This window comes from Pristiophorus japonicus, chromosome 7 (genome assembly GCF_044704955.1).
Source record: "Pristiophorus japonicus isolate sPriJap1 chromosome 7, sPriJap1.hap1, whole genome shotgun sequence".
Taxonomy (NCBI): domain Eukaryota; kingdom Metazoa; phylum Chordata; class Chondrichthyes; family Pristiophoridae; genus Pristiophorus; species Pristiophorus japonicus.
In genome coordinates, this window is record NC_091983.1 from 81758177 (window position 1) to 81770984 (window position 12808).

At 41.3% G+C, this 12808-nt stretch overlaps 1 protein-coding gene across 1 annotated transcript in view; it reads right to left on the bottom strand.

The window, feature by feature from the left end:
* Window positions 1-5096: 5096 nt before the first annotated feature.
* LOC139266593 (uncharacterized) overlaps window positions 5097-12808 on the bottom strand; it is a 73418-nt gene continuing 65706 nt past the window's right edge. Inside the window, exons 3-20 of the mRNA XM_070884189.1 lie at window positions 12677-12804; window positions 12089-12229; window positions 11699-11779; window positions 9313-9480; window positions 9091-9187; window positions 8530-8747; window positions 8147-8300; window positions 7403-7617; window positions 7216-7330; window positions 6932-7137; window positions 6735-6852; window positions 6486-6655; window positions 6312-6391; window positions 6112-6239; window positions 5746-5938; window positions 5528-5672; window positions 5353-5448; window positions 5097-5108 (exon numbers count right to left, since the gene is read on the bottom strand). Coding sequence (XP_070740290.1) covers window positions 5097-5108; window positions 5353-5448; window positions 5528-5672; window positions 5746-5938; window positions 6112-6239; window positions 6312-6391; window positions 6486-6655; window positions 6735-6852; window positions 6932-7137; window positions 7216-7330; window positions 7403-7617; window positions 8147-8300; window positions 8530-8747; window positions 9091-9187; window positions 9313-9480; window positions 11699-11779; window positions 12089-12229; window positions 12677-12804 — 2465 coding nt within the window. The remainder of the gene's footprint in view (window positions 5109-5352; window positions 5449-5527; window positions 5673-5745; window positions 5939-6111; window positions 6240-6311; window positions 6392-6485; window positions 6656-6734; window positions 6853-6931; window positions 7138-7215; window positions 7331-7402; window positions 7618-8146; window positions 8301-8529; window positions 8748-9090; window positions 9188-9312; window positions 9481-11698; window positions 11780-12088; window positions 12230-12676; window positions 12805-12808) is intronic.

Below are 12808 nucleotides of genomic sequence, written 5' to 3' on the forward strand. Positions count from 1 at the left end.
GTTGCAGTCCTCCTCAGTATTGACTATCCCCTCCAATTTGGTATCATCCGTAAATTTAGCAATTTTTGTGAATTGTTTTAGGAATATTTACCAATCATTTTGCGGCACCAAGCACTAGGAAACCTATGTAGGTGGGAAGTCATTTGCTCCAGGCTGACTTTAGCCTGTGTACTGAAGCTTGTGTTGATAAAGCCAAACAATCACGATGTCAATATTTTTAAGTGAGGTAGGATGGATCATAAAGTAGCTGCCTATATCTGTAGCATAACAGAACCTGTATTTATATAGCACCTTTCATGTCAGCAGTATCTCCCAACGCACTTCAGAGCCAATTAAGTACTTTTGAAGTGCAGTCTTTATTGCAGTGTAGACAAAAATAAAGATTAGTTATAGATTGACTAAAAAATCTGGAAGAAAACTTACCCAGTCTTAGTGAATAGGAGTCAAACAAACAAAGTTTTGGGCAGAGGTGTGGCGAGTGTTTTTGTGGCGGAGGAGCAGTGAGGGATAGTGGCGGAGGTGCAGTGAATGTTTGTGGTGGAGGAGCAGCAAGAGATGGTGGTGGAGGTGTGGTGAATGAGGGTACGGGGCCCAGGGGCAGCACGGGCCAGCCCACACTGCGATATGTGTACGCACTAGGTCCGTGCTGCAGAGCAGGTCTCCCGTCGTCCTGGTTAACGCTTGCCACTAGTTAAAGGCTTAGCTCGATCAAGCCTGTGTGGTGGCTGATGTGCAACGGTCACCACATGTTAAAAAAAATCCATACACAGGCATCTTCCACCCCCTCAATTGGAGTTCAGGACTGGAACATCGGGTACTTCATTGAAACATCCGTGAATTCATCTGGAAGCAAGTCATCCTCGTTGGAGGGACCGCCTATGATGATTTAAAAAAAAAAAATATATAGCAACTATGTGAAGGGCAGAATTTATTACATATAGAACCAGAGGTTTACAGCACAAAGGCTATATGACAGTGTGGCTGTAGCAACTCCTGGTATAGCAATCCAAAGATTGTCCCACCACCTTGATCTCTTCCCCATAGCCTGGCATATTGTCCTCTGCTTCAAATGTTTATTCAATTTTTTTTTTTTTTTAAAACAGATGCAATAGCCTCTGCCTCAACCATTTCTTGTTGCAAAGCATTCCCCAACACCACTGCAAAGAAGTTAATCGAGGTTTGATGATTAAATGAGTTGATAGGATAGGGTAGATAGAAAGAAAAAAAAATTCCTCTGGGAGGAGAGTCCAGATCAAGCTAATGGATTTCAAGAGCATTCAGGATAGTTTTTTGCAACAATTTCTCCTAGAATCAGCAAGGAGGCAGGCCATATTATATATAGTAATGAGCAATGAGCCAGATTTAGTTAACAGCCTAACAGGGCATGAACATTTATCAACAATCATAGTAGAGTTCAACAAAGGGAGAAATGTGAAACAGCTACTAACATTCTAGATTTACATAGAAACATAGAAAATAGGTGCAGAAGCAAGCCATTCAAGCCTGCACCACCATTCAAGAAGATCATGGCTGATCATTCACCTCATTACCCTTTTCCTGCTTTCTCTCCATACCCCTTGATCCCTTTAGCCTCAAGGGTCATATGTAACTCCCTCTTGAATACATCAAATGAACTGGCATCAACAACTCTGCGGTAGAGAATTCCACAGGTTAACAACTGAGTGAATAAGTTTCTCCTCATCTCAGTCCTAAATGGCCTACCCCTTATCCTTAGACTACATCTCCTGGTTCTGTACTTCCAACATTCTTCCTGCATCTAGCCTGTCCAGTCCCATCAGAATTTTTTATGTTTCTATGAGATCCCCTCTCATCCTTCTAAACTCCAGTGAATACAGGCCCAGTTGATTCAGTCTCACGATCCCAGGAATCGATCTGGGGACCTTCGCTGCACTCCCTTAATAGCAAGAACATCCTTCCTCAGATTAGGAGACCAAAACTGAACACAATATTCCAGGTGAGGCCTCAAGGCCCTGTACAACTGCAGTAAGACCTCCCTGCTCCTATACTCAAAATCCCCAGCAATGAAGGCCAACATACCATTTGCCTTCAATGCCTGCTGTACCTGCATGCCAACTTTCAATGACTGATGTACCATTACGCCGAGGTCACGTTGCATCTCCCTTTTCCCCAATCTGCCACCATTCAGATATTTCGGTCTTTGTTTTTGCCACCAAAGTGGATAACCTCTCATTTATCCACATTATACTGCATCAGCTATGCATTTGCCCACTCACCTAACTTGTCCAAGTCACCCTGCAGCCTCTTAACATCCTCATAGCTCACACCGCCACCTGGCTCAAGTGTCATCTGCAAACTTGGAAATATTACTCAATTCCTTCATCTAAATCATTAATGTATATTGTAAATAGCTGGGGTCCTAGCGCTAAGCCCTGCACCACCCCACTAGTCACTGCCTGCCATTCTGAAAAGAACCTGTTTATCCCAACTCTGCTTCCTGTCTGCCAACCAGTTCTCTATCCACATCAATAGATTACCCCCAATACCATGTACTTTAATCTTACACAATCTCGTGGTACTTTGTCAAAAACCTTTTGAAAGTCCAAATACACCACATCCACTGTTTCTCCTTTATCCACTACTAGTTATATCCTCAAAAAAACCTCAAGATTTGTCAAGCATGATTTCCCCTTCATAAATCCATGCTGACTATAATGTGGAGACTGTCCACAGTAACTGGGCAAGTCTGTTAATGGGTAAAATGGCAGATGATCAGAAAATAAAATGTCATCTGATTACCCCAATTGAATTTGAGGCAACTGAAGTAATGAAGTGAATGTCTATGGATGTTATTTATAGACTTCCAGAAGTCATTTGCTAAAGTCCCTCAGATTGTTAGCTAAAGTTGAATCTCATGACACTGAAGACAAATTATTGACCTGGCTAGGAAATTTGCTGAGCACCAAGAGAAAGAGCGTAGGTATAATGTGCATGTACTCTAATTGGCAGGATGGGGACTTGGTGTCCTGAAAGGAGCAGTGCTGGGCTGTAACTATTCATTGTATTTATTAACAATTTAAATGAGCAGATAGAAAGCCACATATCTAAGTTTACTAATGACAGATTGTTAGTGTAGATAGAAGCATAAAATTACACAGCAATTAATCAATTGCAAATTAAGTTAGGCTACAGCTATACAAAAAAGTCCTGGTTAGGACCACAGTAAGCAGCTCTGGGCACCACACCTTTGGAAAGGATATACTGACCTGGAGGGACTGCAGTGTAGGTTTACCAGAATGATACCAGGACCTCAAGGGTTAAATTATGAGATTACACAAATTAGGATTGTACTTGAAATTTAAAAAGTTAGGGGTGATTTGATCAAAGTTCAAGATATTTAAAAAAAAGTAAATTATAGTGTAGATAAAAAAATCTCTGGTTAAAGACCAGAAGTAGGGGGCCATAGTTTAAAAGTTAGAGCTGATCTTTCAGGTGTGAATTTAGGAAACACTTCTACACAAAGGGTGGTAGAAGTTTGGAACTCTACTGCAAATGGCGATTGATGCTAGATCAATTGGCAATATAGGTATTAGGGATATGGGCCACAGATCAACTAATTGGATGGCAGACTCCTGTTCATATGCAGGTGCAATGTTTAGGCCATTCAGGCTTGGGGGGGGGGGGGGGGGGGGGGAGGGAAGAAGAAAGGAGGTCAGGCAGCACTTTTAAAAGTTTAGTGGAAATTAGACTTCTTTCTCTCTCTCCCTCCCTCCCTCCCCCCCCCCCCCCCCCAAGCTGTTGAGGCTATGGGTCAATTGAATAATTTCAAAGCAAGAATAGATTGTGAGGCAATTGTACACAGGATTATGAAACAAAGGCAGCTAGATGGAGTAAAGTAGTAAAATCAGCCCTGATCCAATAAAATGGCAACCAGGATTGAGTGGCTACTGACACCTGCTCTATTCCTATTGACTAATCAGAAGGGAGTAATCTGAATTTAGGAAGTTATTGGTCAGCTGCCTCAGAAAAGACTAGGTCCAAATAAGCCCAGATTGTGCCAAAACAACTAGTTGGAATAAATGTTGAGAATTGTGCAGGATCAAGTGTGCTGAACAACAGTCACAGGGTCACCAGGTCTACAGACAAGGGCTGTGCTGGGGAGTTCCAACAGACATTTAGGCCAGCAGCAAGTCCCACTAGAATGGAGAACACAGCCTAGCTAAATAAGCAAAGTGGACTAAAACATTCAGCTTTCTAACCCATGCCCAGGTGGAGCAGCAGATAGCTATAACTGAGCCTGAACTAATAGATAAGGTTGAGGGGAGCTATTTTACCCCAACCAAAATATTTATGGAGGGATGCCAGACAGATGGCTTGTCTGCTAAGGAAGGAATGCAAGGTGGGTACCTTAATCCAAGTGGTAGAGTGAACTTCAGGTCAAGTGGCTGGATATATACACTTTAGTCAGCACTCAGATTTTAAATAATTTCTTCATGGACAGAAGGACCTAGTATTAACCCATGCCCAGTCAATGCAAAAACTGCCAATGGGCAAATTTAAGACAACTGGTCAATTAGACCAACAGCAGTGGTAGAGTTACCCTAGAGTCAACCCCAGTGTCCCTTTTGAAGGGCACCACTAATACAATGCAGTCCAATTAAACAGATGCTGAATATAAGTCTCATTTCAATAATGAAAAGAATCTGGCACCAAGTGTTAATGTGGACACCACAGGCAAGTGTCTACAGTCAAGGAAGAGACTTGGTGTCTTAGCTTGTGTACATTGGAAAAGTTTGAGAATTGATGGAGAAAATTCTCAGTCATAAATACACAACATAACAAGCATTCATTTACTACCCCAAAATTGGCACAAGTCAGAATCACAACAGCACAGCTCAGGATTCATGCAAGAGTTTACAGCATCATACCTAGTGAATGCTATGAAAACTGTTAGGGTTTTGATTGAGACAGACAAATGCATAATTTGAATGATTTTTATTTTAATCCAAGATATTAATGTAATTTCTTCAATTGACATTGGTGACCAATTCCAAGTACAATAGAAGCAACAATTATTGCTGAGCCTACAATCAGTAGCCATGGCAAGTAGGAGGATTTCAATTGGACATCTAAAAAAAAAAGACACAAGAATTAAGTATGCTTCAGAATCACTGCTTGAGACTAGCACAAGAATGGCACAATCACCTTTCATGATCTTGTTTTCCACTGTAGGGAATTCTGCCAAGATCACCACTGCCCTGGAGGATACAGATCCCTGCAGATGGTGCTCAGTGTCAGCACTTCGACCTGCAATTACACAGCTGGTCAGTAGTATGCAACAGGCAACACCAAGTTTGATTCTAATCTTAATACCTTACCCATTCGCTGTTTTCCTGGTACACATTGACCAGGACAGAGCAGCCCATTTACTGGTTCCTTGCACAAGACTACACTGCAATGAAAGTACACCTAAAAATAAAGTACAGCATTATAGCAGGATATTATGTGGAAAGCACTGACCAACAGGTTGCTCTAAAGCAATTCTCACCTGTCCCAACAAGGTATTCAGGTTTCCAGAGGTAAAAGCAAACATCTGGACTTCAAACCTTTTGAAATGAGTAGGATATCTGACTCGCTCATTACTGGTTACTGGATGGAAGATGGTCATCTGCAGATCAGCCTTGCTCTCACAGCTGTCAACAAAAACAAGTTGTTACTCAAGTTAATTAGCTTCCCATCTTCATCAGAAATGCTGCTGATACTTGCCTTTTGACAATGATAGACCACTGTGGAAAGTGGCTCTCTCTGTCTGGTGATGCAGTTGCCCAGCAATCTTGCAAGAACAATTCAATTTGTGGATCTTCATTGTGCAACAGTTGCACTTCAAAGTAGAGGGGATCACTCAGATACTTCACTACTGGATAGTCACCATCTTCATAGAGGTTAGAATACAACACATCTGCAAGAATTCAAGCAAAAAAAAAGTCACATTCCAGAATTCTGTGGTTGGAGGTTCTCTTTCCATTGATGTCAAGGATTTAAAATCAAGCTGATCTTGGCCATTCTGAATGCATATTGCACATGAGGTACCACTATTTTAAAATGGAAGCTAGTATAAAGCCACTCATTTACCTTTAGCAAGTTGCATAACCAAGACTATAGGTCCATATCCAGGTACAACAGTTGGCTGAGGATTTACTTGGGGTTCAAACTGAATATGCAGGGAGTCATTTACATGGTAATGACAAGATATTGCAAGCCTAAAGAAGCAAACAGATGTTATTTACAATTTCTATGCACATATACACAAGGGGAAAACCTCTCATTCTTACCGATATATTGGGTCACTAGCTGGTTGGGATTCTTTGAAGTACACCACTTCATTCTCATAGATCATGTAATCCTTTTCAAACTGTCGAGAAACCAATTAGTCAATTACTAGCTGCTTGCTGAGCCCTTACTGCAGACTCCAGCTTATTTCATAAAGTTGTCCATTGTTAGCTTACCCTTCTACTTGTTCCACACGAGTTGGCAGAAAATTCAAAGATAGCTTTGAATGCATCACTTTCTTTTGGTCTACAGGTTTCATCCCTCAGCATCATTTTGCCAGTATCTATTCCCAACAATGCTTCAAGTTTGAGAGCAGTAATGATCATTCTTCCATTTGGGAAACAAGCTGAGGGGAAAAAAAATAAGTCAGTATGCCAATACAATGAAAGACAGGCATTAGTTAAAAGTGACAGCCAAGAGCTTACTTATCAAGTCAGCTGTAGAAAAGCTGCAGGAAACAGAAAAGTTGGTCAGCACATCCAGGGTTTTATTATCCTTCAGTCTGAAGTCAAATCTGTTGCGAAGGCCTTGCTGGTTTATTGACTGTAAGGACACCACAATTAGTCAGGATCAGCTCAAAGTTTAAAAAAAAAAACAAGAGGACTTGGTAAAAGAAACTCACCTCATGGACAACTTCAGCTGCATCATGTGGAATGACAAGTATTAAGTGGGTTCCATTATCTCTCAAGATGTAACCACTCTGTTCAGCAGAGTGAGGGGTTAATAGTACATTTCCAAGGAAAGGAATCCAGTACTGATCCAAGGTTCCATGCGTTACTATCAGTGTCATGTTCTCTTCATCACAAAAGCCATTTGCCACAGGAAGTACTAAAGTGAAATAATATTAAATGAAGCCTTTAAAGCAAGCATTCCTTCCTTAGTCTGCACAAGGACAAGAAAACTTACCTATTTTATGTTTATGTATTAAATGAGCAACATGTGTGAATATCATATTTTCTGGTACCACAGTCAGGGTGTAGATGATGTCAAGGGTATATTGTTCAACACCATCTCCTATATACTAAAAAGAAAGTGAAGAGTCAGCAATAGGTCAAGCTGTGGGGAAACATATCTTACCCAAACATTCTATTACCTTTCGGTCTACAACTGGTGACTCCATTGGAACTTCAAGAATGAAGATTTTATTTAGGGCTGTCTCATTTGAGATAGTCCAGTTGTAAACATGAAACATCTGGTTTGGTTCATCCACAGGGAAGGATTGAGAGCCCAGAGTTAGTTTGTCTAGTTCTACATCAGGAAGAAAGTTGCCGAGTGTGACATTGAATAGCCATTGATCAGGAACAGACTCTGAAAAAACAGAAAAAAGTTGAACTTCACTGAAATATATTGTATGCAGCAAACAAACCCACTGTTTAAAAGTTCAATTATCCGTAGAGAAAAAGTGAATTTAACTGAATTGGTCATCTTTGAGCTCTACACCCTTGGTCTGCTGCTATAAAAAAGGTGAGTACTGAACAGTTTGTTGCAGCCCAGTTAAAGGTTTTCACACCTGGAGCCTTGATTGAACATTCAAATGGACATGCCAATGCCCACCCCCAAGCAGTTTTGGGCATCATGAACCCAGTGTGAATTCTTCCTTTCCCAATAGGGCAGGACAATAGACTTCATATGTGCAGAGTACCAACTGGAATATTCAATATTAGCACTAGAAGATATTTTCTATAGCAACTGCTGGAGCTCATATCCATTGTTAAATCAATGCCATGATATACATTTGTGAGGAGCGGTTTCTATTGGATACTTCCTCTGGGCCACATTACTCCCCCCTCCCCCCAAATTAGCCCATGCCATGTTCAAAATAAAGAACAGTACATACCATCAGTAAGAACAAGGGGCTGAGGAATAAAGGGAGTGGTGGCTGGATGGATCACATTGATTTTATTCAGTCCCCATGCCTCATCTTCCCACATGTGTTCCAAGAACAGATTAATGCTGTACTTGATGCCATACTGTTCATCCCTCACATAGCTCTGAAAGTAAAGATAACAATTCATTCTTCATAGTACAAGCAGTTATGGTGAATGCAAGAATCTGAATCCATGTCTTCACTATCAAGTGCAATGTTTGGATAGGAGCCATCAAAATTTGTTAGACTTGCATCCAGTGTTCATAGATTTTCATTAAAGCAAGTCAGGTTTCACCATCCCAAATTGAGCCACATTTTCCATCTAAAAATGCAAAATCCAATTCTTCACCAACCTTATAGTATCCATCCTGCCCTCCAATTGGGACCCTTATAGCAAGAACAGTATCATTTTTATCTAGGGTATAATTTCTTTCTGCCATTCTGGTGGGGTCCAACTTTATGCCATTTACTCCCATGGAGGTGTTGTCTTGATGAACTGCACTGGTCACAATTGGAGTGAAGATCCTTGGCACTGTCCACATGATTGTATGATCAGTGAATGTAATACCATCTGAGGGATGACAGAAGTAGCATTTAAATGTCTAGCTTGGAATCATTTTACCCCAAGAGATCTTCAGTTATTCTATAGACAGAACACAACTACAAAAAAAGGGCAGTGGAAGGCACCCCTACAAGGACAGTGCTGCAGAGTTAAGATTGTTCAGATGGCAGTTATTCTAAATGCAAGGAATAAACCTCAGAATTACTGCTTAGACCACAAGGCCCAGTTTTGCCTGAGAGGATTTGAATCAATTCAGTGAGGGATGGGGCAAAGTTTTATGCAAATACAAGCCAGTTTTAATTGAAGTTTATAATTGTGCTTGCATTTGAAAGTTGTAATATTTAATTCTTACCAATAGGACAAGCTATTGCAGTGTCAATTAGCAGAATCATCCAATGCTGTTTGTAAAAGGTACTTGATCGGATTACAGACAAGGGCACACCTTGGACCTAATGGAAAAAAGGGGAAGTCACTAATTTTACATGCAAAGCCAAAACATACAACTCTTCATAAGAATGTCTGTCAAGAATTTGGGGCCTCCAACAATTAAGTGGAATAGGATTAGTAAACTCACCAAAACTACTTGAGCCTCATTTGTATGATATGGAGCACGAAGCAAAATACGAGAAACTGTGGTATTGATTCCATAGTTCATCTGATGTGCTTCTTTTACAGTCATACTTCTTTTGCCACCAGGGATGTGAAATACCACTTGCCATATTCCACTTTCTGCACTAGCTGCCTAGATGAACAGGAGAGACCATGGTGGATGAGTCTTTCTATTTAACAAATTACACAAAAAGGTTGTAACAGGCATGGTTATAGCAAATTCTGCAAGATTTTGAAGTCATTCTCCAATATCTGAAGTTTGAGAATCTGTGGGCAACACCATGGGAGACAAGACAAAGCAAAGTTTCCTCAGTGTATGTGATGCTGTAGGTATAGGAAGTCAGAACTGATGAAAGGTCATTGACCTGAAATATTACTTTGTCTCCATAGATGCAGTCTGACCGGTCAAGTATTTCCAGCATTTTGTTTTATTTTAGCTACATGGATATGTTTATTTTAACTGCAACAGCTATTTTAGCTGCATTGGAAAAGTGATATGGATCAATGATTTGAGATTCAAAAAAAAAACAAGACATGCTTATAAGTAGTTAGTTATTCATGGCTAACTCAATGCATGAAAAGTGCCAAGTGTTAAGAAGCCTCATTTTAAATCAAGTTAACAGGTAAACACCATTAGCAGCATGTTGCATTACACCAAAGTCCTGCTCAGCTATCATAGGCGGTCCCTCAGATGCAAGGAAGACTGGTGTATATTTTGAGTGGAAGCAAGTCCTTCCTGAACAGTCTAATACAAGAACCAAAGTCCCTGTCACAGGTGGGACAGTTGTTAAGGGAAAGGGTGGTTGGGACAGGTTTGCCACATGCACTTTCCACTGCCTGCACTGGATTTCTGCATGCTCTTGGCAATGAGATGTGAGGTGCTCAGCGCCCTCCCAGATGCACTTCCTCCACTTAGGGCATTCTTTGGCCAGGGACCTAGAGGTCAGTGGGGATGTTGAACTTTTTCCAGGGAGGCTTGGAGGGTGTTCCTGTAACATTTACTCTGCCCATTTTTGGCTTGTTTGCCATGAAGGAGTTCAAAGTAGAGCGCTTGCATTGGGAATCTCGTGTCTGGAATGCGAACAATGTGGCCTGCCCAGCAGAGCTGATCAAGTGTAGTCAGTGCTTTAATGCTAGGGATGTTGGCCTGGTCGAGGACACCAATGTTGGTGAATCTGTCCTCCCAGGGGATTTGTGGATTGCAGAGGCATCGGTGGTATTTCTCCAGTGATGGTGTCTACTGTACATGGTCCATGTCAGAGCCATGCAGGAGGGTGGGTATTACTACAGCCCTGCAGACCATGAGTGTTGTGTTTGTAAACCTGTAAATACCATGTCTAACCACCAGAGGGCTTATCCCCTGGAGTCCCAATGGATCCCAAAATGCCTTTGTGCACCTATATATTAAAAAAAAAAGCGGCCTAAAGGCTGGAGGGGCACTCAGATCTGTAATAAAAAGGACTACGGTCACACCTTACTTTGAGCTTGCAGTATTTAGTCTGACTTTATTCAAGACATAACAGTGAGCTTGGTGGCAATTTTGAGGGACTGGTCTTCAAACACTTCCTCAGGCAGCCAAAGGCTGCACTGAGGTGGTATTGAATCTTGTCGTCAATGTCTGCTCTTGTCAAGAGGCTCCCGAGGTATGGGAAATGGTTGACATTGTCTAGGGCCACACTGGATCTTGACTGGTGGGCAGTGCTGGACAGAGAGGACAGGCTGGTGGAGGACCTTTGTCTACGGATGTTTCGCACAAGGCCCATGCTTTATGCCTCAGTAAATATGTTGACTATGTCCTGGAGTTCAGCCTCTATGTGCAGACGCAGGCAGCATCCATGTACTGTAGCTTGACGACAGAGGTTGGGGGTAGTCTTGGACCTGGCCTGGACACAGCAAAGGTTGAACAGGTTCCCACTGGTTCTGTAGTTTAGTTCCACTCCAGCAGGGAGCTTGTTGACTGAGGTGGAGCATGGCAGTGAGGAAGATTGAGAAGAGGGATGGGGCATTGATGCAGCCTTGTTTGACCCTGGTCCAGACATGGATTGGGTCTATAATGGATCTGTTGGTAAGGATTACAGCTTGCATGTTGTGGAGCAGGCAGTGATGCTTAGCTTAGATCAAAAGCTCGGATGTACAACTTCCAGAGATGCCAACTTGTGCATCAACATTTGAAAGAGGGCTCAATGGGTACAGTTTTGAACCCAAGATTAAGTAAATAGATACAGTTCAAATTAAGTCCTACCATTGTATTCACTAAAATAAGCCAAACTAGACATTATGGAAAAGCCTAAATAAAGTCATGCAATGTACTGAAGCATTGACAGTTTCATTCCCCATCACATCTTTCTTACTTCTGGAAGTACTGAAGACCAGTCTTCAGCATCTTGTGCATAATCCTCCTCAATGAGCGGTATCTTTCTTTGCACAGAGACCTGCAGAAGAGATTAATGCATTTACTTAGTAATTACTAAAAAAAATCCAAGTTGCATGCCTACAATTCCAGTGACAAATCTCTAGCAACAAGCCATAAAGCAAATGGATAAAATAGATCAGTTTAAAAAGGAGTTAAGAGGAACATTCCAGCCAGATTCCACATATTGGAAAGTGCCAGATTTGTAAAATGTTTAGATTACCACTTCCTGGAACAGCTCAATTATTGCTAATTGTAGATGCTATCATTGGTCACAAGCCAATATTTGAATTAGTTCAGATTACTACTAAAGATCTAGTTTTCTATTTACCTGCATATAGTTTTCTTCACAGAATATTTCCCTTGCAGCCCATGGCGAGTACATACAAGATAGAACTTGAATATATGTTGAAGCCATTACTTGGTCAGTTCCTACTTGTATTTGTACAGTGAGGTTAAATTGTTCATCATCCTGCAAACAAAAAATGGCAGTGTAAAGGCAATAAGTGGCCAATACATGCCACCATTTGGACACTAGTGAAGCACTACACATTTTGCCCATCTGGCATCATTTAGCTGACCCATAAGACAGCAAAGATTCTGAAAAAGCTTTGTACTGCAGTTAAATGACTATACAGGTGCAGGTATGTATTGTTCAATGCCATCATGGAACATAAACTAAGACTAGTTGAGAGCATGTTTCCCCCAATTAAGATGTATAGGGCCTTGTAACCCAGCTACTATCTTGCTCTCACTCCTTCCTTCAACCCAGCCCAGTCATCCATCGTAAAGAAAATAAGATGCCAACTACTATCAGCTTTGGTCACAGAGGATCTTCAGGACTGAATTATATTGGTCTAGTTTAAGGGTAAACTGGATTTTGTAGGTGTTCTATACAATTCACCACATATTATCTTACCACAGTATGTACACAACAGCTAAGGACAGAAGCACGAAATTCAATGTTATTCCTGGAATCCATTGCAATTGTATAGCCACACATTGAAGCAAAGCTTGGTGTAACATGGAAGAGATAGCCAGACAAATCTGA